Genomic DNA, 25,086 nt, shown 5'->3' on the forward strand with positions numbered 1-25,086 from the left:
TCATATAGAGGTTCAGATTTCGGAAGAGGAATCAACTGGAAAGGAATTTGGTGGCTCAGTTCACCATGAACCTTAAGTATCTCACTGAACGCTGTAAGTTTGGGAATGTTTTAAGTGAGGCCTCAAGCGACAAACTAGTATATGGCCTAAGTAATTAAGCTATACATCAAAGGCTAGCAGATCTGGACAGTTGGAAACTGACCACTGCTGCAGGGAGCCCACTGAAAAAACTGTAACCAAATACACCAAATTGATAGGACCCACTGGAGGAAATAGAGCAGTGCAGAATAAGTCCTGCCAAAGAAAAATCAATTTAACCCAAGAAAGAAGACCCATGCTGAAGGTAATGAGGGAGATGTGACTGCTGCGAGTGAATCAAACATCTCTGATGAGGAATTTATGTCCTGGCAGTCCACAGCAAAACAAGATTTTGGGTTGCAGCAATCCATCACAATGGAGATAGACGACAGGATGTCAGTTTCACTTAGTCCCGAAACAATTTACAATCAAAAACAGAGATATCATCCACTCAAGCTCTCCAACATCACCCTCAGACCATGCACAGAGCACATGCTGCTCTTAAAGGGGTGTGTAGCAGTGAGTGTACAACTGCAGAATTGGGTTGCAAAACTACCCGTCCGCAAAGGAAATTATATGGCCTTATTTGGCTACAGAAACCAAAATTAAGTGAGTGGCAGTGAATAAATTGGTTTAGTCTAAAACATTGCTGGAAAAGCGCAGCAGGTCAGGCAGCATCCAAGGAGCAGGAGAATCGGCGTTTTGGGCATAAGCCCTTCTTCAGGAACGAGGAAGGTGTGCCAAACAGGCTAAGATAAAAGGTAGGGAGGAGGGACTTGGGGGAGGGGCGTTGGGAATGCGATAGGTGGAAGGAGGTTAAGGTGAGGATGATAGGCTGGAGAGGGGGTGGGGGCGGAGAAGTCAGGAAGAAGATTGCAGGTCAAGAAGGCGGTGCTGAGTCTGAGGGCCGGGACTGAGAAAAGGTGGGGGGAGGGGAAATGAGGAAGCTGGAGAAATCTGCATTCATCCCCTGTGGCTGGAGGGTTCCTAGGCGGAAGGTGAGTCGCTCTTCCTCCAGGCGTCGTGTTGCCATGGTCTGGCAATGGAGGAGGCCAATGACCTGCATGTCATTGGTGGAGTGGAAGGGGGAGTTAAAGTGTTCAGCCACGGGGCGGTTGGGTGGGTTGGTTGGTGCGGGTGTCCCAGAGGTGTTCTCTGAAACGTTTCGCAAGTAGGCGGCCTATCTCCCCAATGTATAGGAGGCCACATCGGATGCAGCGGATGCAGTAAATGATGTGTGTGGAGGTGCAGGTGAATTTCTGATGGATATTGAAGGATCCCTTGGGGCCTTGGAGGGAAGTGAGGGGGGAGGTGTGGGCGCAAGTTTTGCATTTTTTGCGGTTGCAGGGGAAGGTGCTGGGGGTGGAGTTTGGGTTGGTGGGGGGTGTGGATCTGACAAGGGAGTTGCGGAGGGAGTGGTCTTTCCAGAACGCTAATAGGGGTGGAGAGGGAAATATATCCTTGGTGGTGGGGTCCGTTTGGAGGTGGCGGAAATGATGAAGAATGATCCGTTGTATCTAGAGGTTGGTGGGGTGGTAGGTGAGGACTAGTGGGGTTCTGTCCTGGTGGCGATTGGAGGGGTGGGATTCAAGGACGGAGGCGCGGGAAGCCCCTGCAACCGCAAAAAATGCAAAACTTGTGCCCACACCTCCCCCCCTCACTTCCCTCCAAAGCCCCAAGGGATCCTTCAATATCCATCAGAAATTCACCTGCACCTCCACACACATCATTTACTGCATCCGCTGCACCTGATGTGGCCTCCTATACATTGGGGAGGCAGGCCTACTTGCGGGACGTTTCAGAGAACACCTCTGGGACACCTGCACCAACCAACCCACCCAACCGCCCCATGGCTGAACACTTTAACTCCCACAAACGAAGCAGCATTAGAACATAGTATCAACGAGCCACCACACACAGCAGCACAGAGGAACTACAAAGAACAGAGGAAAATCACCTATACAATGTATTCAAAAAGAACGGGTACCCAATGAACACAGTCCACCGATTTCTCAGCAACAAACCCAAACAAGCAGACACAATGTACCCAGCAACCCTAGCCACTTCCCTCTGCATCAAAGACATTTTGGGAATGACTGCCAAACTACTCAGACCCCTTGGCATCATGGTAGCCCACAAACCCACCAACACACTAAAGCAGCAGCTAATGAACTTAAAAGTCCCCATACAGACAACAACCAAACTAAACATCATTTACAAAATACCTTGCAAAAACTGTAACAAACACTACGTTGGATAAACAGTAGAAAACTAGCAACCAGGATACATGAACAACAACTAGCCACAAAAAGACATGACCCACTATCATGAATATCCTTACATGCACATGCGAAAGGACACTACTTTGACTGGGACAAGACATCCATCCCAGGACAAGCCAAACAGAGACATGCATGAGAATTCCTAGAAACACGGTATTCCAACCGGAACTCTATCAACAAACACATCGATTTAGATCCCATCTACCTCCCCCTGAGAAATAGAGCAGGAAATGATATTACCAAAGGAAATGACAACACCAAACCACACAAATAGCAAGCAGGACATAACACCAGCACTTCAGCAGAGGCTCACTTATGATGTTACCTAGCATGGTGATGAAATGTCTGAAAAGAAACCTTCCAACTCAGCGAGCAAACTTACATCTCAGGGGAATGTAGCACGAGCACCAAGATTCTGGTATCGAGACTGGCTGTGATGTAATGAGAGGTATATTGGATTCCAAGTGATCAATTGTGATAGGGGACTCTCTAGTCAGAGGCACAGACACGTTTCTGCGGTCAGCAATGAAAAATCAGAATGGTGTGTTTCCCTGGTGCCAGGATCAAGGATATCTCTGAGAGGTTGCAGAATGTTCTCAAGGGGGAGAGGGGCCAGCAAGAGGTCATTGTACATATTGGAACCAACGATATGGAAAAGGAAAAGGATGAGATTCTGAAGGGAGAATATAGAAAGTTAGGCAGGAATTTAAAAAGGTCCTTGAGGGTATTAATATCTGGATTACTCTCAGTGCTCCGAGCTAGTGAGTGTAAGAAAAGGAGGATAGAGTAGATGAATATGTGGCTGAGAAGCTGGTGCAGGAGAGGAGGGTTCACATTTTTAGATTATTGGAATCTCTTCTGGGGTAGAAGTGATCTGTACAAGAAGGACGGATTGCACCTGAATTGGAAGGGGACTAATATACAGGCAGGGAAATTTGCTAGAACTGCATGGGAGGATTTAAACTAGTAAGGTGGGGGGGGTGGGACCCAGGGAAATGGTGAGGAAAGAGATCAATCTGAGACTGGTACTATTGAGAAAAGGAGTGAGTCAAACAATCAGGGCAGGCAGGAACAAAGCAGGGAAGAAGGTAGGACTGATAAAATAAACTGCACTTATTTCAGTGCAAGGGGCCTAACACGGAAAGCAGATGAACTCAGGGCGTGGTTAGGAATATTGGACTGAAATATCATAACAATTGCACCCCAATGGCTCAGGGATGGACAGGACTAGCAACTTAATGTTCCAGGATACGCATGCTATAGGAAGGATATAAAGGTGGGGGAGAGGGTGTGCAAGAGAGGAGGGGGAGTGACATTTTTGATAAGGGTTAGCATTACTGCTGTACTTACGGAGGATATGCCTGGGATATGTCCAAGGAAGTTATTTGGGTGGAACTGAGAAATAAGAAAGGGATGATCACCTTACTGGAATTGTATTATAGGCCCCCCTCCCGAATAGTTAGCGGGAAATTGAGAATGAAATTTGTGAGGAGCTTTCAGTTATCTGTAAGAATATCAGGGTGGTTATTGGTAGGGGATTTTAAGACCATAAGACATAGGAGTGGAAGTAAGGCCATTCGGCCCATCGAGTCCACTCCGTCATTCAATCATGGCTGATGCGCATTTCAGCTCCACTTACCAGCGTTCTCCCCGTAGCCCTTAATTCCTCTAGACAACAAGAATCTATCAATCTCGGCCTTGAAGACATTTAGCGTCCCGGCTTCCACTGCACTCCGTGGCAATGAATTCCACAGGCCCACCACTCTCTGGCTGAAGAAATGTCTCCGCATTTCTGTTCTGAAATGACCCCCTCTAATTCTAAGGCTGTGTCCACGGGTCCTAGTCTCCTCGTTTAACTGAAACAATTTCCTAGCATCCACCTTTTCCAAGCCATGTATTATTTTGTACGTCTCTATTAAGTCTCCCCTTAATCTTCTAAACTCCAACGAATACAATCCCAGTATCCTCAGCCGTTCCTCATATGTTAGATCTGTCTTTCCAGGGATCATCCGTGTGAATCTCCGCTGGACACGTTCCAGTGCCAGTATGTCCTTCCTGAGGTGTGGGGACCAAAACTGGACACAGTACTCCAAATGGGGCCTAACCAGAGCTTTATAAAGTCTTAGTAGTACATCTCTGCTTTTATATTCCAACCCTCTTGAGATAAGAGACAACATTGCATTCGCTTTCTTAATCACGGACTCAACCTGCATGTTTACCTTTAGAGAATCCTCGACTAGCACTCCCAGATCCCTTTGTGCTTTGGCTTTATTAATTTTCTCACCATTTAGAAAGTAGTCTATGCTTTTATTCTTTTTGCCAAAGTGCAAGACCTCGCACTTGCTCACGTTAAATTCCATCAGCCATTTCCTGGACCACTCTCCCAACCTGTCTAGATCCTTCTGTATCCTCCCCACTTCCTCAGTACTACCTGCCTGTCCACCTAACTTCGTATCATCGGCAAACTTCGCTAGAATGCCCCCGGTTCCCTCATCCAAATCATTAATATATAATGCGAACAGCTGTGGCCCCAGCACCGAACCCTGCGGGACACCGCTCGTCACCGGCTGCCATTCTGAAAAAGAACCTTTTATCCCAACTCTCTGCCTTCTGTCAGACAGCCAATCCTCAATCCATCCCAGCAGCTCACCTCTAACACCATGGGCCCTCACCTTGCTCAGCAGCCTCCCGTGTGGCACCTTATCAAAGGCCTTTTGAAAGTCTAGATAGACCACATCCACTGGGTTTCCCTGGTCTAACCTACTTGTTACCTCTTCAAAAAATTCCAACAGGTTTGTCAGGCATGACCTCCCCTTACTAAATCCATGTTGACTTGTTCTAATCAGACTCTGCTCTTCCAAGAATTTAGAAACCTCATCCTTAATGATGGATTCTAGAATTTTACCAACAACCGAGGTTAAGCTGATTGGCCTATAATTTTCCATCTTTTGCCTTGATCCTTTCTTGAACAAGGGGGTTACAACAGCCATCTTCCAATCATCCGGGACCTTTCCTGACTCCAGTGACTCTTGAAAGATCTCAACCAATGCCTCTGCTATTTCCTCAGCCACCTCTCTCAGAACTCTAGGGTGTATCCCATCGGGGCCAGGAGATTTATCAATTTTAAGACTTTTTAACTTTTCTAGCACTATCTCTTTCGTAATGGCAACCATACTCAACTCAGCCCCGTGACACCCTTTAATTTTTGGGATATTACTCATGTCTTCCACTGTGAAGACTGACGCAAAGTACTTGTTAAGTTCTCCTGCTATTTCCTTATCTCCCATCACTAGGCTTCCTGCATCAGTTTGAAGTGGCCCAATGTCTACTTTTGCCTGTCGTTTGTTTCTTATGTACTGAAAGAAACTTTTACTATTATTTCTAATATTACTGGCTAGCCTACCTTCATATTTGATCCTCTCCTTTCTTATTACACTCTTTGTTATCCTCTGTTTGCTTTTGTATCCTTCCCAATCTTCTGATTTCCCACTGTTCTTAGCCACTTTATAGGATCTCTCTTTTTCTTTAATACATTTCCTGACTTCCTTTGTCAGCCAAGGTTGTCTAATCCCTCCCCGGTTAATCTTTCTTTTCTTGGGAATGAACCTCTGTACAGTGTCCTCAATTATACCTACAAACTCCTGCCATTTTTGCTCTACTGTCTTCCCGGTTAGCCTCTGCTTCCAGTCTATTTTAGTCAGTTCCTCTCTCATGCCCTCATAATTACCTTTATTCAACTGTAACACCATTATATCCGATTTTGCCTTCTCCCTTTCAAACTCCAGACTGAACTCTATCATATTATGGTCGCTACTTCCTAAGGGTTCCCTTACTTTAAGATAGAGTCTGGTTCATTGCAAAGCACTAGGTCCAGAATAGCCTGCTCTCTTGTGGGCTCCATGACAAGCTGTTCCAAAAAGCCATCCTGTAAGCATTCCATGAATTCCCTTTCTTTAGATCCACTAACAACATTATTTACCCAGTCCACCTGCATATTGAAGTCTCCCATGATCAATGTAACCTTGCCTTTCTGACATGCCTTCTCTATTTCCCGGTACATGTTGCGTCCCTGGTCCTGACCACTGTTAGGAGGTCTATACACAACTCCAATTATGTTTTTTTTGCCTTTGTGGTTCCTCAATTCCACCCACACAGACTCCACATCATCCGACGCTATGTCATTCAATACCATAGATTTAATTTTGTTCTTAACTAACAAGGCAACCCCACCCCCTCTGCCCACCTCCCTGTCTTTTCGATAAGTTGAAAAACCATGGAGGTTTAACTGCCAGTCCTGACCCCCCTGTAACCAAGTCTCTGTGATGCCTACTACATCATAATCATTCACTATTATCTGTGCCATTAGTTCATCGGCTTTGTTATGTATGCTACGAGCATTCAGGTAAAGTGCCTTAACTTTCTAAACATAGATTGGGACTTCCATAGTGTTAAGGGTTTAGACGGAGAGGAATTTAAGAGTGTACAAGAACATTTTCTGATTCAGTATGTGGATGTGCCCACAAGAGAAGGTGCAAAACTTGACCTACTCTTGGGAAATAAGATTAGGCAGGTGACTGAGGTATCAATGGGGGAGGCAGCGACCATGATTATATTAGCTTTAAAATAGTGATAGCAAAGAATAGACTGGATCTAAAAGTTGAAGGTCTGAATTGGAGGAAAACTAATTTTGACAGTATTAAGCACTTTCAAAAGCTGATTGGGGACAGATGTTCGCTGGGGACGGCTGGAAATTGGGAAGCCTTCAGAAATGAGAGAACGAGAGTCCAGAGACAGTATGTTCCTGTTAGGGTGAAAGGAAAGGCTGGTAGATGTAGGGAAGGCTGGATGACTCGAGAAATTGAGGTTTAGGTTTAGAAAAAGAAGGAAACATATGTCAGGTATAGAGAGGAGAGAGCGAATGAATCCTTAGAGTATAAAGGCAGTAGGAGTATACTTAAGAGGGAAATCGGGAGGGCAAAAAGGGGACATGAGATAGCTTTGGCAAATAAGGTTAAGGAGAATCCAAAGGGTTTTTACAAATACATTATGGACAAAAGGGCAACTAGGGAGAGAATAGGGCTCCTCAAAAATCAGCAAGGCGGTCTTTGTTTGGAGCCACAGAAAACGGGGGAAGTATTACACTTTGCATCAGTGTTTACTGTGGAGAAGGACATAGAACGTATAGAATGTGGGAAAATAGATGGTGACATCTTGACAAATGTCCGTTTTACAGAGGAGGTGCTGGATGTCTTGAAATGCTTAAAAGTGAATAAATCTCCAGGACCTGATCAGGTGTACCCTAGAACTCTGTGGGAAGCTATGGAAGTGATTACTGGGCCCTTTGCAGAATTATTTGTATCATCGATAGTCACAGGTGAGATGCTGGAAGACTGGAGCTTGGCTACCATGTTGCCACTATTTAAGAAGGGTGGTAAGGACAAGCCAGGGAACTATTTATTGTTGGAGGGAATCCTGAGGGATAGGATTTACATGTATTTGGAAAGGCAAGGACTGATTAGGAATAGTCAGCATGGTTTTTGTGCGTGGGAAATCATGTCTCACGACCTTTATTGAGTTTTTTGAAGAAGTAACAAAGAAGATTGATGAGGGCAGACCAGTAGGCGTGATCTATATGGACTTCAGTAAGACATTCGACAAGGTTCCCCATGAGAGACTGGTGAGTAAGGTTAGATCTCATGGAATACAGGGAGAACTCGCCATTTTGATTCAGAACGTTTCAAGAAGACAGAGGGTGGTGCATGGAGGGTTAGTTTCAGACTGGAAACTTGTGACCAGTCCTGTGCCACATTGATCGGTACTGGGTCCACTGCGTTTTGTCATTTATTTAAATGATTTGGATGTGAACATAGGAGGTATAGTTAGTAAATTTGCAGATGACACTAAAATTGGTGGTGTAGTGGACAGCAAAGAAGTTTACCTAAGTGAAACAGGATCTTGATCAGATGAGCCCATAGACTGAGGGGTGGCAGATGGAGTTTAATTTAAATAAATGCAAGGTGATGCATTTTGGAAAAGCAAATCAGAGCAGGCCTTATAGACTTCATGGTAAGGTCCTAGGGAGTGTTGCTGAACAAAGAGACCTTGGAGTGCAGGTTCATAGGTGTTTGAAAGTAGAGTCACAGGTAGATAGGATAGTGAAGAAGGCGTTTGGTATGCTTTCTTTTATTGGTCAGAGCTTGAGTATAGGAGTTGGGAGGTCATGTTGCAGCTGTACAGGACATTGGTGAGGCCACCTTTGGAATATTGCATGCAATTCTGGTCCCTGCAATATGAAGGTTATTGTGAAACTCGAAAGGGTTCAGAAAAGATTTACAAGGATGTTACCAGGGCTGGAGGATTTGAGCTATAGAGAGAGGTTGAATAGGCTGGGACTGTTTTCCTTGGAGTGTCGGAGGCTGAAGGGTAACCATATAGAGGTGTATAAAATCATGAGGGGCATGGACAGGGTAGACAAAGCTTTTTTCCCCATGTGGGGGAGTCCAGAACTAGAGGGCATAGGTTTAGGGTGAGAGGGGAAAGATATAAAAGGGACCCGGGGATAGCTTTTTCATGCAGAGGGTGGTGCATATATAGAATGAGCTGCCAGAGGAAGTGGTGGAGGCTGGTACAATTACAACATGGGCCAAGTGCTGGCAACTTTGACTAGATTAGGTTAGGGTATCTGGTTGGAATGGGCGAGTTGGTCCAAAGGGTCTGTTTCCGTGCTGTATATCTCTATGACTCTGACTGTAAGCCTTCTGTACAGTTGCCAGAATGTTGTCAGGACCCATAGCCTTTGCAATATCCAGTGCCTCAAACAGTTTCCTGATATCCTATGAAGTGAATCAAATTGGCTAAAGATTGGTATCCATAATGCTGGGGACTGCTGGAGGAGGCCAAGATGTATAATCCACTTCACACATGTGGCAGAATATTGCTGTGAAAGTTTCATCCTGAGCTCTTCCAATATTGAGGATGGAGATATTTGTGGAACCTCTTTCTTCAGTGAGCTGTTTAATTGTCTCCCACCATTCATGACTGGATGTGGCTGGACTGCAGAGTTTAGTTCTGATCCATTGGTTGTGGGATTACTGAGTTGTATCTATCATTGGCTGCTCATGTTGTTTGGCAATGCAAGTAGTCCTGTTTGGCGACTTCGCCAGGTTGACACCTCACCTTCAGGAATACCTGGTACTGCTCCTGGTATGCCCTCCTACACTATGCGTTGATCCCCGGCTTGATGGTAATGGTTGAGTGGCTTTGTGCCAGACCATGAGGTTACAGATTGTGCTAGAGTGCAATTCTGCTGCTGTTGATGGCCCACACTGCCTCATGGATGCCCATTCTTGACTTACTAGATCTGTTTGAAGTCTGACCCATTTTGCACGGTGATAGTGCCACTCAACAAGATTGAGGTTATTCTCAATGCGAATTCAGGACTTTGTCTCCACAAAGTCGCTCTTACTGATACTGTCATGGACAGAGATGCATTTGCAGCCAGCAGATTGGTAAGGATGAGGTCAAGTCTGTTTTCCCCCTTATTGGTTCCGTCACTACCTGCCACAGACCCAGTCTAGAGTAGACGAGCAAGATGCTGCAAGAATACAGCAAGCCAGGCAGCATCAGAAGGCGGAGAAGTAGATGTTTTGGACCTTCTCCACCTCCTGATGCTGTCTGGCTTTGCATTCCAGCTGCTGCAGTTTTTTTGTTTCTAATTAAGTTTGTACCACTGTGAAGTGAAGTCTCTTCAAAGGATGCCCACTTTAAAGAAGTTCTCTGCCTCCCTCATTCGCAGATCCAGCCTCATAACTAGTACTGCTGCCAAGCCACTCTTGGTGGTGGACCATTGAAATCCGCTACCCACAATACATTTTATACTTCTTCCATCCTCTGTGCTTTCTCCTAGTGTTGTTTAACGTGGAGCAGTACTAATTCATCAGCTGAGGGAGGACAGTATATGATAATCAGCAGGAGGTTTTCTTGCACTTGTTTAACCTGAAGCCACGAGACTTCATGGGGTCTGGAGTCAATATTGCTTCCTGAGCAACTGCTTCCTGACTGTATCCCACTGCCGCCACCTCTGCTGGGTCTGTCCTGCTTGCGAGACAGGACATATCCCGGGATGGTGATGGCGCTGTCTGGGACATAGTCATACTCACAGAATCATACCGTACAGACAATGTCAGGTTGTTGCTTTACTAGTCTGTGAGGCAGCTTTCCCAATTTTGGCCCTAGCCCCCAGATGCTCGTGAGGAGGAGTTTGCAGGGTTGACAGGGCTGTTTCTGCCATTGTCTTTTCCAGTACCTCAGCTGATACTTGGTGATCAGTCACGTTTGTACAGTTTTGGATTATTTGTTACTTTGGTTAGATCTCAACATGCAACTCTTATATCTATCATATTATTCCAGCCATTTGGTTTGTTTCCAGCACCACCTTACTTTTAAATGTTTGTAATTATCTCTTCGCCTCAATTAGTTGGACTATAGGTCATCTGTTGACACTTTACTCACTTATAAATAGAAAGAAGGAGACAACAGCTTCGCCTCACTTGGAGGTCGCCACTGATGATGTTACCTAGCCAGGTAATGAAACGTCTGGATATCAAACCTACAGCTCAGCGAGCAAACCTACACCCTAAACTTTACTCACATTATCTGACACTTTTGATCACCGCAGAGACTTATTATTCAACCTGTCTATACTCCACTCACACCATTTGTACGATCTTTTCATCTCTCTGCCTGTAAATTATGTGCCTGTGTGCTTCTCTTCACTCCACGTGACGAAGGAGCAGCACTCCAAAAGCTCAAATAAACCTAGGGTTGTGTGACTTCTGATCTGGAACTACCATCACCACAGAACCTCCAGATGGAGCCAGACCTTGCGTCCTGAAGGCAGCACACTATCCCCACAGCAGCACATTGCAGTGAGGATACCATGCCCGTGGAAGAAACTTTCTTTATGTTCCCCAAGGACTAGCCTATACCAGAGGTTCTCAGTGTCCCTAAGATGAATCCTGCACCAGAAAAGTAAGAAGATCCTGGCACGAGACAGATACCCGCCAAATAGAGCTGCTTATTAAATAGTGCATATTGTTCATTGTATCTAATGCAACTGTGTGTCATATCCATGGAAATAGTTTTGCTGCTTCAACATATATGTTATATGTAAATACTGGGGTTGTTTGATGAAAGGAAAGTTTGCAGGTTAAGTTGGTGTACATTATGTTGGGACAGTGTTCCTTTTAAGGGGTGAGTCACATGATCACTGGTGAGTGATCAGTCAGGTTTGCAGGTTTGTGCCGATTTGTCTTGTGCTGTTACAGAATGCACAGCAATTGAATAAATCTTCCTCTTGGATTGCAGTAGACAATAAGTTTGTATGTTCTTACTATACTGGAGTGTAGTAACTGACCAGCGCAGACTAACTTGTATTTCACAACTAGCCATGTCCCTAACAGAGCTGTTTCAGTGCTTTCCTTGCTGTAGGTGAGTCAATTCTTTTTTTGGTCCCTAGTTTTACTTTGAAACATCATGCCATAGCCTCACATCAGCCTCATAAGTCTTATTATCCTTTCCATGCATGTCTAAGCTGTGTTATAGGCTGATTGTTCTCTCTCTGGAACCTCTGTGTACCTCCCAAATTCTCTCCAACATTGCTGTTTGTTGACTGCTTTTAAAAATACATTCTTGAGAAGGATGTTGTGAAACTTTGAAGAGTTCAGAAAAGATTTACAAGAATGTTGCCAGGGTTGGAGGATATGAGCTATAGGGAGAGGCTGTATTGGCTGGGGCTGTTTTCCCTGGAGCGTCAGAGGCTGAGGGTGACCTTACAGAGGTTTATAAAATCATGAGGAGCATGGATAGAATAAGTAGACCAGGTCTTCTCCCTGGGGTGGGGTAGTCCAGAATTAGAGGGCATAGGTTTAGGGTGAGAGAGGAAAAATTTAAAAGAGATCTCGGGGCAATGTTTGAATGTAGAGGGTGGTGTGTGTGTGGAATGAGCTGCCAGAGGAAGTGGTGGAGGCTAGTATGATTGCAATATTTAAAAGGCACCTGGATAGGTACATGAATTGCAAGGGTTTGGAGGGATATGGGCCAAGTGTTAGCAAATAGGACTAGATTAGGTTAGGATGTCTGGTCAGCATGGATGAGTTGGATTGAAGGGTCTGTTTCCGTGCTGTACATCTCTCTGACTTTGTGGGTATCGCTAGATTGCCCAACATTCATTCCCTATCCTGTTTACCCTGGAGGAAATGTTCATGAACTGCCTCCTTAAGTCCATTTGCTCAAGGAAGGCCTGTGATGGCATTAGGGAGGAGGTTCTCAGATTTTGGCTGACAGGCCCTGAAGGAAAAGCGTTTTATATTTCCAAGTCTGGATGATGAGTGGTCTGGAGGGGAACTTACAGGTCGTGGTGTTGGGTGGTGTTCTCGTATATCTGCTTCTCTTGTCTTACCAGTTGGTTGTAATTGTTGGTTTATACAGGACATAGAACACATATCTACCAGCACACGGAGAGGCAAGGAAACACCCAAAGGAATTCAAGCTTTAACATTGGCAGATTCTGTCAAAGGAGCCTTGGTGAATTTATGCAATGCGTCTTGTAGATAGCACACAATGATGCTCAGTGTTGGTAGTGGTGTGGCTGAATATTTGTTGATGTGGTGCCAATCAAGTAGGCTGCTTTGTCATATTGCTGAGCTTCTTGAGTGTCATTGGAGCTTCATTCATCTAGGCAACTAAGGAGTATTCCATCACACTTGTGACTCATATCTTGTAGACTATGGGCAAGCTTTGGGGAATTAGGAGGTGAGTTGCTCACTGCAAGCTTCCTAGCCTCTGACCTGCTCTTCCAACCACAAATCTTAAATGGCTAGTCCAGTTCAGTTTCTAGTCAGTGGTAACTCCCAGGATACTATCCAAAAGAACTGAGGATGCTGTAAATCAGAAATAAAAATGGAAATTGCTGGAAAAGCTCAGCAGGTCTGGCAGAAATCAGAGTTAACATTTTGAGTCGAGTGATCCTTCTAGGCAGATGTCCTAAATTAATTTGCCAGCATTTGGCTCATATCCCTGTAAACCATTCCTATTTGTACACCCATTTTAAATGTTATTATTGTACCAGCCTCCAACACTTCCTCAGCTAGCTCGTTCCTTACACACACCACCCTCTGTGTGAAAAAGTTGCTTCTTAGGTCCCTGTTAAATTATTCCCCTCTCACCTTAAACCTATGCCGTCTAGTTTTGGACTGCCCGACCCTGGGGAAAAGACCTTGTTTATTTATCCTATCCATGCCCCTCATGATTTCATGAATAAGGTCATCCGTCAGCCTCTGATGGTCCAGGGAAAATTAGAATCTTTCTTGCTAGAAGCTTGTGAAGCTTGAGTTGTTGCTTGTAGAGAAGAGGAGGCTCTCTTTTTACATAGTGGGTAGCTATGATCTGATATATCTACTTATTTTGTTTGTGGAGGTGGATTTAGTCTCTTAGAAGACAATTAGATTAAGTATATGGGGGTGGGGGGAGAAAAACCAGCAGACAATAGCAAAAGGTTTGTTGGTTACATAAGTGAATCAGATTTGCAGATAGTTGATTCAGTGAGGCGAATTGCAAATTTTGTGCCGTAATCAGTTTTTAATTCTGATTAGATTACTTACAGTGTGGAAACAGGCCCTTTGGTCCAACAAGTCCACACTGACCTGCCGAAGCGCAACCCAACCAGACCCATTCCCCTACATTTACCCCTTCACCTAACACTATGGGCAATTTAGCGTGGCCAATTCACCTATCTGCATATTTTTGGATTGTGGGAGGAAACCGGAGCACCCAGAGAAAACCCACACAGACACTGGGAGAATGTGCAAACTCCACACAGAGAGTCGCCTGAGGCAGGAATTGAACCCGGGTCTCTGGCGCTGTGAGGCAGCAGTGCTAGCCACCATGCTACCATGCCGCCCAATTTTATCTAACCATTGCTCTCTATCTTGTCTTCTAACCAGTGGAGGAATCCTTTTGCTAATTGCTCCCCAATTCCAGATGTTGGGAACGTAATCAAGACTCTGCTGAGCCATAGTATGATTTATAATTATGAAAGAATTGTGAACTGTTACATGGTTTGATTGAAGTTGTTGGAAATGTCTGCCTTGGAGAAGAAATTATTGAGAGGATATACTCAATAGATCAGGCAGCATCTGTGGAGAGAAGCAATTTTATTTCATTCGTTCACGGGATCTCCGTGTCGCTGGCTAGGCCATCATTTATTCTCCATTATTAATTTACCTTAAGAAGATAGAGATTCACTGCATCTCCACTTCAGTAGCAGTTTGACAGAAATGTTTGGTTTGCTAGGACTGATTCACAGCACTTTTTAAACCCATGACAACTGCCATCTGCAAGGACAACATTTTCATTTAAGAAGGAGTTGGATAGAGCTCTCAAAGATAGTGGAATCAAGGGTTATGGAGATAAGGCAGGAACAGGATACTGATTAGGAATGATCAGCCATGATTATATTGAATGGTGTGCAGGCTCGAAGGGCTGAATGGCCTACTCCTGCACCTATTGTCTATTGTCTAACACCAGCAGATACGTTAGCACACCACCACCTGCAGGTTCCCCCCCCCCCCCCAAACCACTCACCATCCAAGTTTGGAAGTATAGTGAAGTTCCTTCAGTGTCACTGGGTCAAAATCCTAGAATTCCCTCCCAAACAGCATTGTGGGTCAACCTGCAGCACTTGGACAGCAGCAATTCAAAAAGACAGCTCACTACCACCTCCTTAAGGACATCTAGGGACAGGCAATAAATGCTGGCCAGCTAGAGACACCCATATCCCACAAATGAATTTTAAAAAAGGTCTATTTAAAACATTGGAGCAGGAGGAGCCCATTCAGTCCTTTGAACCTTCTCCGCCATTCATCACAATCATGGCTGATCTCCACCTCAACAGCCTAATTCTGCATTCTCCCATAACCTTTGGTCCCATTCACCCCAAGTGCTATATCTAGCCGCTCTCTTGAGTATATTGTGTTTTGGCATCAACTACTTCCTGTGGTAATGATTTCCACAGGTTCACCACTTTTTGGTTGAAGAAATGTCTCCTCATCTTCATCCTAAATGGACCATCCCGAATCCTCAGACTGTGACCCCTGGTTCTGGACACACCCACCATTGGGAACGTCCTCCCTGCATCTATTCTGTCTAGTCCTGTTAGAATTTTAAAGGTCTCCAAGAGATTCCCTCCTCACCCGTCTGAACTCCAGCGAAAACAATACTAATCTAGTCAACCTCTCTTCATATGTTAGTCCCGCCATCCCTAGAATCAGCTTGGTAAACCTTTCTTCCAATCCCTCAAGAGCAAGAGAATCCTTCCTCAGAAACGGAGACTAAAACTGCACACAGTATTCTAGGTGTGGCCTCCTCCAAGCCCTGTATAACTGCAACAACACATCCCTGCTCCTGTACTCGAAACGTCTTGCAATGAAAGCCAACAAACCATTTGCTGCCTTTACCACCTGCTGCATCTGCATGCTTACCTTCAGTCACAGATGGACAAAGACACTCAGGTCCCACTGCACACTCTCCTCTCCACCTACAGCCAATCAGGTGGTAATCTGCTGCCTTGTTTTTTCTTCTAAAGTGAATAATCTTGCATTACCCAAATTATGCAGCATCTGCCATTGATTTGCCCACTCACCCAACCTGTCCAGATCATGCTAAAGCATCTCTGCATTCTTAGAACTTAGAACATAGAAAAGTACAGCACAGAACAAGCCCTTTGGCCCACAATTTTGTGCCGAGGTTTAATCCTAATGTAAAATATAACCTACGCACCCTTCAACTCACTGCTATCCATGTGCACGTCCAGCAGTTGCTTAAATGTCCCTAATGACTCTGCTTCCACCACTACAGCTGGCAACATATTGCATACATTCACAACTCTCTGCATAAAGAACCTTCCTCTGACATCTCCTTTATACTTTCCTCCTAATATCTTCAAACTATGGCTCCTCGTACCAGTCAATCCTGCCCTGGAGAAAAGTCTCTGGCTATTGACTCTATCTATCCCACTCATTATCTTGTCTGGTCTCATCTCTTCCTCCTTCTGTCCAGAGAGAAAAGTCCGAGCTTATTCAACCTTTCTTCATAAGGCAAGCCCTCCAGTCCAGGCAGCATCCTTCTTCACTTCTTTGCACCCTCTCAAAAGCCTCTGTATCTTTCCTATAGTAGGGCGACCAGAACTGGACACAGTATTCCAAGTGTGGTCTCTCCAGGGACTTGTAGAGCTGTAGCAAAACCTCGCGGCTCTTAAATTCGATTCCCCGTTAATGAAAGCCAAAACACCATATGCTTTCTTAACAACCCTATCCACTTGGGTGGCAACTTTGGGGGATCTATGTACTTGCCCTCTGTTCCTCCACACTGCCAAGAATCCTGTCTTTAATTCTATATTCAGCATTTAATTTCGACCTTCCAAAATGCATCACTTTGCATTTATCCAGGTTGAACTCCATCTGCCATTTCTCAGCCCAGCTCTGCATCCTGTCTATATTGCGCTGCAGCCTGCAACAGCCCTCTATACAATCGACGGTACCTCCAACCTATGTGTCATCTGCAAATTTACTAACCCACCCCTCAACCTCCTCATCCAAGTCATTTATTAAAAACTACAAAGAGCAGAAGCCCAAGAACAGAGCCCTGCGGGACCCCACTCAACACTGACCTCCAGGCAGAATACTTTCCATCTACAACCACTCTCTGCCTTCTATCAGCCAGCCAATTCTGAATCCAGATAGCCAAATCTCCCTGTATCCCATACTTCCTGACTTTATGAATTCTTGTCACAGTTCACCCTCCCATCCAACTTCGTATCATCTATAAACTTTGAGATGTTACACACTGTTCTGTCATCCAAATTGTTAATATATTGTGAATAGCTGGGGTCCTAGCACTGATCTCTGTGGCGCCTCACTAGTTACTACCTTCCAATTTGAATAGGACCCATTAATTCCTTCTCTTTGTTTCCTCTCTGCCAACCAGATTTCTATCAATCTCAATACACTTTCCCCTAATCCCATGCGCTTTAATCTTGCACAGTAATCTCTTAAGTGGGACTTTATTAAATGTTTTCTGAAAGTCCAAATATACGACATTGACTGGCTCCCACTTGTCAACTCTACTAGTTACATCTTCATAGAATTCCAATAGATTTGTCAAGCATGATTTCCACTTCATAAATCATGCTGACCCTATCTAATTCTGCCACTGCTTTCTAAATGCTACACTATAGAGTTCTTGATTATGGATTTGAGAATTTTCCCCACTTCAGATGTTAGACTTAATGGTCTATAATTCCCAGGTTTCTGTCTACCTCCCTTTCTGAATATTGAAGGAACATTAGCTACCCTCCAATCTGAAGGGACTCTTCCAGAGTCTATAGAATCCTGAAAGATGACCACCAATACATCCAGTATTTCAAGAGTCACTTTCTTAAGTACTCTGGGATGTAGATTATCAGGCCCTGGAGAGTTATCTGCCTTCAATCCCCTCAATTTTCCCAGCACCATTTTCTCTACTAATATTGATCTCCCTCAGTTCTCCCTCTCACCAAATCTTGCATTCTCCAACATGTGTGTCCTGTTTGTGAAGACAGAACCAAAATATGTATCCAGTTGCTCAGCCATTTCTTTGTCCCGTATTGTACATTCCTCCATTTCTGACTGTAAGGGACCTACATTTGTCATCACTAATCTCTTTCTCTTCATGTAGGCATTAAAGATTGAACGACATTGCTATGGGTCTGGGATCACATGTAGGCCAGACAGGTGACCTGATAGGTTTTTATCACAATGTTTTGGTGATAAGCATTACCGAGCTTAGCTTTTAATTCAAGATTTATTAATTGATTTTGAATTCCATTTGTTGCAGTGCTGTGGCTGGTACCTGTGTCCCAGAGCATTAACTTGGACCTCTGATTGCTAAACTGAGTTGCCACCTCCCGATAATGGAGGTCAATTTATGGAGGCACAGGAGATGCCTCCTGCTGGCTGAAATATTTTCAGTATATTTCTTTTATTTCATATATCCAGCATTCCCAGTATTTTGCTCTTTCATTAAGGCTGAGAGGAGACTGGGAAGAACGGTTTACATTGGAAGAACGATTGAGAACAAACAGTCACTGATTCAAAGTAATTGGCAAATGAGGCAATGGCAACATGAGTTAATACTCTTTATGCAGCGAGTGATTAAGAGATTGTGATGGAAGCTGATACATTTGAGGACTTCACGAAGGAATTGGGTTATTATCTGAAGGGGGAAAACTTGCAGGACTGAGGGAAAAGATAGAACTGTGGAACAAGTGAATAGCTCATTCAGAGTTGTAACACAGGCATAACATGCAATTTGAATCTATTTAGGGGGAGTGTAATAGATTGATACCTAAACTGTGAAAGTTGTCTTCTGAGGAAAAATTGGATAGGCTGGGCTTGTTTCCATTGCAGTTTATAAGAATGAGCGGTGATTAATTAAAGTTTGTTGAGATCCTGAATAGCCCAAACAAGATGGATGTGGAAAGAATAAGTGAGTAAGTGAGTGCAGGGCAAGGGCTCACTTTAAAAGTTTAGGATTGCCCTTTTTAGGATAGAGGTGAGGAAAAGGATTTCCTCTCAGAAGTAAAATAGAAACAAGAACCGCAGATGCTGAAAATCTGACACACAAATAGAAATTGCTGGGGAAACTCAGCAGGTCTGACGGCAGCTGTGGGGAGAGCTAACTTTTGAGTCCATTAACCCTTCCTGAGAACCAACAGACCTGCTAAGTTTCTCCAGAGATTTCTGTTTGTGTTTTCTCTGAGGTTGTGCAACTTTGGAACTCTGCCTCAAAAGGCAGTGAAGCAGGGTTGTTGAATTTATTTAGGTCAGAGAGATGGATGTTTGTTAGGCAAAGAAATTGAATGTTATCTGAATAGTTGGAAATGTGAAATTCGAAACATAAATCAGCTATAATCGTACTGAGCGGTGCAACAGGCTCTAGGCTCTGAATGGACACTGCTACTCCTAATTCATATTTTCCTATGATTAGCCTCCTTCTGAAACGTAACAGTTCTGAGATTCTTTATCTCATTTTCAATTAATTTGGCTTTGTTCCATGTTTCCCTTAATGAAATAATTTGCATTAAATTTCAGATATGGTTAAGTCCAGAGAAACAAAGGAAATTGTGTCTATGTAAGAGTAAATTGTGAAGTTGTTTGCCACAAAAGCACAATGAAAAGTCACAGCCAAGGCAACTGTAATTTTCCAATAGATGCAGACAGCATGTCATTAAATTTACACTATGAAATATCAAAATGAAATAAATATGGTGAATCCAGAATATGATGTCAAGGTAAGTCAGGCCAGTTAGAGCAGTTGACATTAACTTAAATTAATGGAAAGTAAATTTAAAATAAATATTAGACATTTTTAATTCAAAAAATGATAAATAGCTAAAACAAGTCAAAGACATTAGGAGCACTCAAAAAGCAGCTGATTGTTATGTCTTATTGTATTTCAAAAGTCTCAAACTGCTTCACTTAAAATAACTCAATGGAATGAGCAATGATGAACCAAGCAGTCTTTTATGGTCCTTGATTTTACAGACGTTTTGACTTACAGGAGCGCATTTACTGGCAGAAGAAAGTAGAGCACATACAGAACCTTGAGCAAGGAGATACAAATAAATGCGAACTAGAACAGGTTCTGAAAGAAATTCATTGTGAATATGAACAGCTCGCTAAAAAGAATAAAGAGGATATGGAGAAATATAAGCAGAAGGTAAGTTTGGAAAATAGTCTCATACTCTACATTTTTAGAAAACTGTATGACTACACTCCAGTTAATGGCTGTCTTTATGAATGAATGAAATATAATTAGTCTTCTGCAATTAGACATATGGGCAGAATTTTACAGCTCCTTTGCAGGAGTGGTTAAATAAAATTCTTACACCTCTCTGCCCAGACTGTTACAGTAGTACAGGGCCTCTGAAAGCCCACCACCCTCAATGTATTCAAGGTCATTAAGTGTCTAATTATTGAAGAAAGGCTTTCGGAGATCAGGGAATGGGTGTTAGTCTAGCAGATCACACTGCTCAGGCTTAGGTGAGGGGAGGAAATGCCTTCATTGTTTCCTTTTAATTACCTTCCTTTGTAGATTGGGGGCACTGTCCTCCATCTCCCTCAAGGTCTGCCTTTGGGTAACATTGACGCCACGCAAGTGCTGGATAATTACCGTCTCCAACAAGATAGAATCTAACAGTCGGCTCTTGACGTTCAGCGGCATTTCCATCACTATCTCATCCTTAAATATACACAAGAACTCCACCCTAACAGTTGTCTGTAGCAAGGACTTCTAAAAAAGAAATTTCTCCTCATCTCAGTCTTAAACTGGTGCCCCTTTATTCTGAAAATACGTTCCCTCATTCAAAGCCTTTCCATTAGAGGAAACATCTCTGTCAAGACTCTTAAGAATTCTCTGTTTAAATAAGATCACCTCTCGTTCTTCTGAACTCCAGTGAGTAAAGTCCCAACCTGTTCACCCTTTGCTGATAAGGCATTTGTATCAGGAATTATCCTGATGAAACTTCTCTGAACTGCCTCCAATGAAATGATTGCTTTCCTTAAATGAGGAGAGCAAAACTGCTTACAGCACTGCAGGTATGGTCTCCCCAGTACTTGAACAGTTGCAGTAAGCATTCCCTACTCATACACCAACCTATGAAATAAAGAAGGTAAAAACAATGACTGCAGATGCTGGAAACCAGATTCTGGATTGAAGTGGTGCTGGAAAAGCACAGCAGTTCAGGCAGCATCCGAGAAGCAAGAAAATTGACATTTCGGGCAAAAACCCTTCATAGCTCTATTCCTGATGAAGGGCTTTTGCCCGAAACGTCGATTTTCCTGATAATTGAAATAAAGGCCAAAATTCCATTTGCCTTCCTGACTGACTGCTGCACCAGTGTGCTAGTTTTCTGTGTTCCATGCACAACCCACCCCCCCGCCCCCCACAATTTCCTTTATATTGCAGTTTTCCACGGTTTCTCTCTATTTAAATAATATCCTGTTCTTTTATTCTCCCTTCCATTCCTCATTGACCGGTATTTGAGTGGTCTTCATTTCCTTATCGATACTTCATCTTTCAATGTATCGTTTCCAATTTCGTTCTGAATAGATTCTTTGGTGTAACTTTGAATTCCAAATGTGTTTGATGCATTTCTACTAAAGAAGATTATCTAAACATATCAGCCTCATTCTTTTTACTTGCACCCATTTTCAAAAGTTGCACCTAAGAACTACATTTCCAAATAATTTCTTCCCTTTTCTTCCAGTCTAATTCTGTAGGCCTTACTTCCAGTTAAAACACAGTCTTGAAATAATCCAGGGTATTCCTCATGCAATATTTCAGTTTCTTTTACCTCTACTGGTTGTTCCATCAACCTTAGTGAGGTCAGTATTTTTGAACCTGTGAAGTTATTTTCCAAAATAAAACCCAATTCCTTCTGTAGGTATTTGTTTTACTTTTCCCACCACAGCTTCTCAATTTAAAATGGAAGCATGTTAACTTATTTAAATCATTTTACTTGTTCCATCCTTTCTTCTTTATTACTTTGGTGTCCCTGTGTCTATTCTCTAAGTCCAGTACATCTTCCATGTACAAATTGTCTATTTTCTTGTGAGATAGCATAGGTATCTGCCAGAACTGTTGCTTCTCCAATCTTTTAATAAAGTTTAAACGTGCAGAAATGGGATTCCTGAATTCTTTCATGATTATAATTTCTCTCACATTCTCAACATTTTTCTGTAGGTTTAGTGATTTAAACCAGTGATTCCATAGCATTTCTTTCTCCCTCTACAGATGTCTGGTTAGTTTCTTTCTTTTCCTTAATTTAAACTGATAAACTTCAGGGACATAATCGTAAGCATTGAATATTGTCTTTGACTGCTTTTTACTCTGCAGATTGCTCTTGTGCCAAATTAGGGTGGACAGTTATAACTGTATGACTGTCTTTACCAAAGAGGGAGATGCTACTTAGGCCATTGTGATAAAGGAGGAAACGCTACCATTAAAAGTGTTCAAATTTGATGGGTAAGAAGTGTTGCATAGAGAGTTAATACTTAATACTTAAAGCTGACGGGTACATGACTAGATGAAATGCACCCATAGCTATTGAAGGGAGTGAGAGTGGAATTTTCTGTGCACACTCTTTCAATCTTCTGTTAACTCAGAGAGGTCCCAAAAGACTGGAGAATTGCAAACATTACAACCTTATTCGACAATTACAGGCCAGTCAATTTAATTTCAGTGGTGGGAAAGCTTATAGAAACAATCCATCAGGAAATAGTAGGAATAATGGAAATAGATGGATTAATTAGGAAGAATCAGCATGGATACCTGTAGGGGAAATCATGCTTGACTAGCATGCTGGAGGAAGTAACAGGAAGTAATAGTGCCACACACAACAAACTTCTAAGAAAAATTATAGGCCATGGAATAAAAGGGACAGTTTCAATGTGGATACAAAATTAGCTGAGTGGCAGTAAACAGAGAGAATGGTCGAGTGATATTTTTTCAGCTAGAGGAAAGCTTGGAGTGCAGTTGCCCAGGGAACATTGCTTTTCCTGATAAATATCAATGATCTATATTTTGGTATATGTAGGGACAAATTTAAAGTTGCAGATAACTTGAAAATCAGAAGAATTGCAAACTTTAAGGAGCATATAACCCTTCTATTAAAAAGGGAGCTGAGAGAAACCTGGGAATTATAGACCAGTCAGCCTGTTGCTGGTGGTGGAATAAATGTCAGATAGAAAGCAAAAACAGAAATTGCTGGAAAATCTCAATGAGTCTGGCAGCATCTGTGGATGGAAGTCAGAGTTAACATTTCGGGTCCAGTGACCTTTCTTCGGAACTGTTAGATAGGAATGCTGGATAGAGTCCATTATAAATGATTTAATAACAGAATACTTGGAAAACAGTGGCAGGATCGGTCAAAGTCAGCATAGATTTACAAAAGGAAAATCCTACTTGACAAATTTACTGGAATTCAAGTATTTACCTAATAGAGTTAATGAGAAGGAGTTTGTGAACGTGGTTTATTTGGATTTTCAGAAGGCTTTCAAATGTGTACTGGGGTACTGGGCTAATGGCCGGATACTTGGTAGTGTGGATGAACAGAGGGATCTTGGTGTCCATGTACACAGATCTCTGAAAGTTGCCACCCAGGTAAATAGTGATGTGAAGAAGGCATATGGCGTACTGGCTTTTATTGGTAGAGGAATTGAGTTCCGGCGTCCTGAGATCATGTTGCAGTTGTATAAGACTCTGGTGCGGCCGCATCTGGAGTATTGTGTACAGTTTTGGTCGCCATACTATAGGAAGGATGTGGAGGCACTGGAACGGGTGCAGAGGAGGTTTACCAGGATGTTGCCTGGTATGGTAGGAAGATCGTATGAGGAAAGGCTGAGGCACTTGGGGCTGTTTTCATTGGAGAAAAGAAGGTTTAGGGGTGACTTGATAGAGGTGTACAAGATGATTAGGGGTTTAGATAGGGTTGACCATGAGAACCTTTTTCCACGTATGGAGTCAGCTATTACAAGGGGGCATAGCTTTAAATTAAGGGGTGGTAGGTATAGGACAGATGTTAGGGGTAGGTTCTTTCCTCAGCGAGTCGTGAGTTCATGGAATGCCCTGCCAGTAGCAGTGGTGGACTCTCCCTCTTTATGGGCATTTAAACGGGCATTGGATAGGCATATGGAGGATAGTGGGCGTGTGTAGGTTAGGTGGGCTTGGATCGGCGCAACATCGAGGGCCAAAGGGCCTGTACTGCGCTGTATTTTTCTATGTTCGATGTTCTAAAGCATTTGGAATGGAGGGTAGTGCATTGAGATGTTTAGAAAACTGGTTGTCAGGCAAGAAAGAAAGAATAGGAAAAAAGGGCAGGCAGTGACAATGTATTGATTTAGACGAGGGAACTGAATGTGATACTTGCAAACATGCGGGTGACACAAAGCTGGGTGGGAGGGTGAGCTAGAGGAGGATGTAAAGTTGCTTCACTGTGATTTGGACAAGCTAAGTGTTTGGGCAAATGCATGGCAGATGCCGTATAATGTGGATAAATGTGAGATTCTCCACTTTCAGATCAAAAACAGGAAGGCAGATTATTACCTGCGTGGCTATAAACTGAGAAAGGGAAATGTGCATGAAACCTGGATGTACTTGTACATTAATTGCTGAAGGTAAGCATGCAGGTACGAGAAGGCAGTCAAGAAGGCAAATGGTACAAGGCCTTGGTGAGACCATGTTGGAATACAGTAGAAACTTGATTATCCGAATACCAATTATCTGAAAATCGGATTATCGAACGGAATCTGACAGTCCCATGAAACTGTTACAACAAAGTGGCATAACTGATAATGGTGTCGCACGTGCGTCTTTTGTTAGCAGCACAGGGTACTGAGGGTTACCTGCACTGAAGATCTGCAAATGTTGCATAAAAGAGGTGTTAATGACACTGCTGCAACAATCTCAGTCAATTGTAGCAGTGTTAACACCATTTTAACCAACAATGGTGCAATGATCATGTCTTTAGTTTAACTGAGGAATACAGGGAGGTATTTGTACAAAACATGATGTGCAAGTGTTCCAGCAAATAGGTATTAAAGACATTGATACAACAATCTTAGTCAGTCAA

At 43.2% G+C, this 25,086-nt stretch overlaps 1 protein-coding gene across 1 annotated transcript in view; it reads left to right on the forward strand.

The window, feature by feature from the left end:
• LOC122552049 (desmin-like) overlaps nucleotides 1-25,086 on the forward strand; it is a 159,422-nt gene that overhangs the window by 62,861 nt on the left and 71,475 nt on the right. Inside the window, exon 4 of the mRNA XM_087988631.1 lies at nucleotides 20,016-20,174. Coding sequence (XP_087844757.1) covers nucleotides 20,016-20,174 — 159 coding nt within the window. The remainder of the gene's footprint in view (nucleotides 1-20,015; nucleotides 20,175-25,086) is intronic.

Source organism: Chiloscyllium plagiosum, unplaced genomic scaffold, assembly GCF_037043375.1.
Source record: "Chiloscyllium plagiosum isolate Xiang-an unplaced genomic scaffold, Cpla_swu_hap1 HiC_scaffold_7, whole genome shotgun sequence".
NCBI classification, from domain to species: domain Eukaryota; kingdom Metazoa; phylum Chordata; class Chondrichthyes; order Orectolobiformes; family Hemiscylliidae; genus Chiloscyllium; species Chiloscyllium plagiosum.